At 41.9% G+C, this 1,150-nt stretch overlaps 1 protein-coding gene across 1 annotated transcript in view; it reads right to left on the bottom strand.

Moving 5' to 3' along the window:
- The window catches only part of LOC119300286 (AP-5 complex subunit mu-like), a 6,447-nt gene extending 6,209 nt beyond the window's left edge, over window positions 1-238 (bottom strand). The window contains exon 1 of the mRNA XM_037577305.1: window positions 80-238. Coding sequence (XP_037433202.1) covers window positions 80-150 — 71 coding nt within the window. The 5' untranslated portion in view covers window positions 151-238. The remainder of the gene's footprint in view (window positions 1-79) is intronic.
- Between the last annotated feature and the right edge of the window lie 912 nt (window positions 239-1,150).

Below are 1,150 nucleotides of genomic sequence, written 5' to 3'. Positions count from 1 at the left end.
AGGAGCGAATCCTGGCGCGAGAATCCCCGGATTTCATCTCGGGGGTTCGCGAGGTGGAGTCGGCGTCGGGCGTGCGTACCTGGAGAAGGCGACCGCGTCGTTTGGCGTGAGGATCCAGATTGCGCGGATGCTGCACCCACCGCCGGACATGGATCGCCGGAGGTGTGGCCGCGCGGTGGCTGTGGACTCGGCACTTGTTTCTAGGATGGGATGGCCGGAGACTCGGAGGGGCCAGTGGGGAAGACGACAGGAAGAGTACCGGAACGTAAACCCGCCTCCCGGCTTAATAATGTTACTGTTTACACGTCCGTCTTCCCTGGAAGTTTACGTATTCTAGTTCAGCTGTCGCGAGCCCCGTCTTCAACTATATGATACCCGTACGTCGCTGCCGGAATATTTTGCAATATATTTCAATGTGATTCGTTATATGAAACATAAATATTGAAAGTAATAATTAAAAAACTAAAACTAAAATACTATAATGTATTGTGTTTGATTACTATATAGTTGTAAAAAATATTATATATAGCATAATAGAATTAAAATTCTCATGTATGTTTGCACATTGAGATGGATCTTTTTTCGTGCATATCATGATAAAGTGACATGTTTGCATTTTGAGAGACATATGGTAGTAGGATGGGCATTTTCTCATGCATGTTGTACGATAATATGACATACTTGCATGTTGAAAGAAATAGTTGATGGGTCTAATTTAGATATAGAAGATATAGTGTTCTTGCAACGAAAAGAGATCGTCTCCATTGGTCTCTCTATTCCTAAAAAAGTACAGGAAGAGTTGTAAGTCCTTCCATACACAACATGAGCAGATATGATTATAAAGAGTCACCTTATCAAAACTTTTTAGAAGGCGTGATAGTTTTCGATGAATTAAATCTCACTTTATGTTCCACCGATGACACACAAGTCATAATCAAATGAAACCAGTCGCCATGAAAACCCAGCTTCAAAAGCATTGCTTCCAGAAACACTCACTCGACTATGTCATATGCCTTATGCATATCTAGTTTCACCACACACCATCCTTCCCACCTTCTTCTGATTAATGGTGTGTAAGATTTCATAAGCAATTAGGATGTTATCTGTAATAAGTCTTTTTGGAACGAAAGCACTCTGTGTAGGACTACTT

This window comes from Triticum dicoccoides, chromosome 5A (genome assembly GCF_002162155.2).
Source record: "Triticum dicoccoides isolate Atlit2015 ecotype Zavitan chromosome 5A, WEW_v2.0, whole genome shotgun sequence".
NCBI lineage: Eukaryota > Viridiplantae > Streptophyta > Magnoliopsida > Poales > Poaceae > Triticum > Triticum dicoccoides.
Note: the sequence above shows the minus strand (reverse complement) of the source record. Positions and strands in the feature narration are given on the sequence as shown.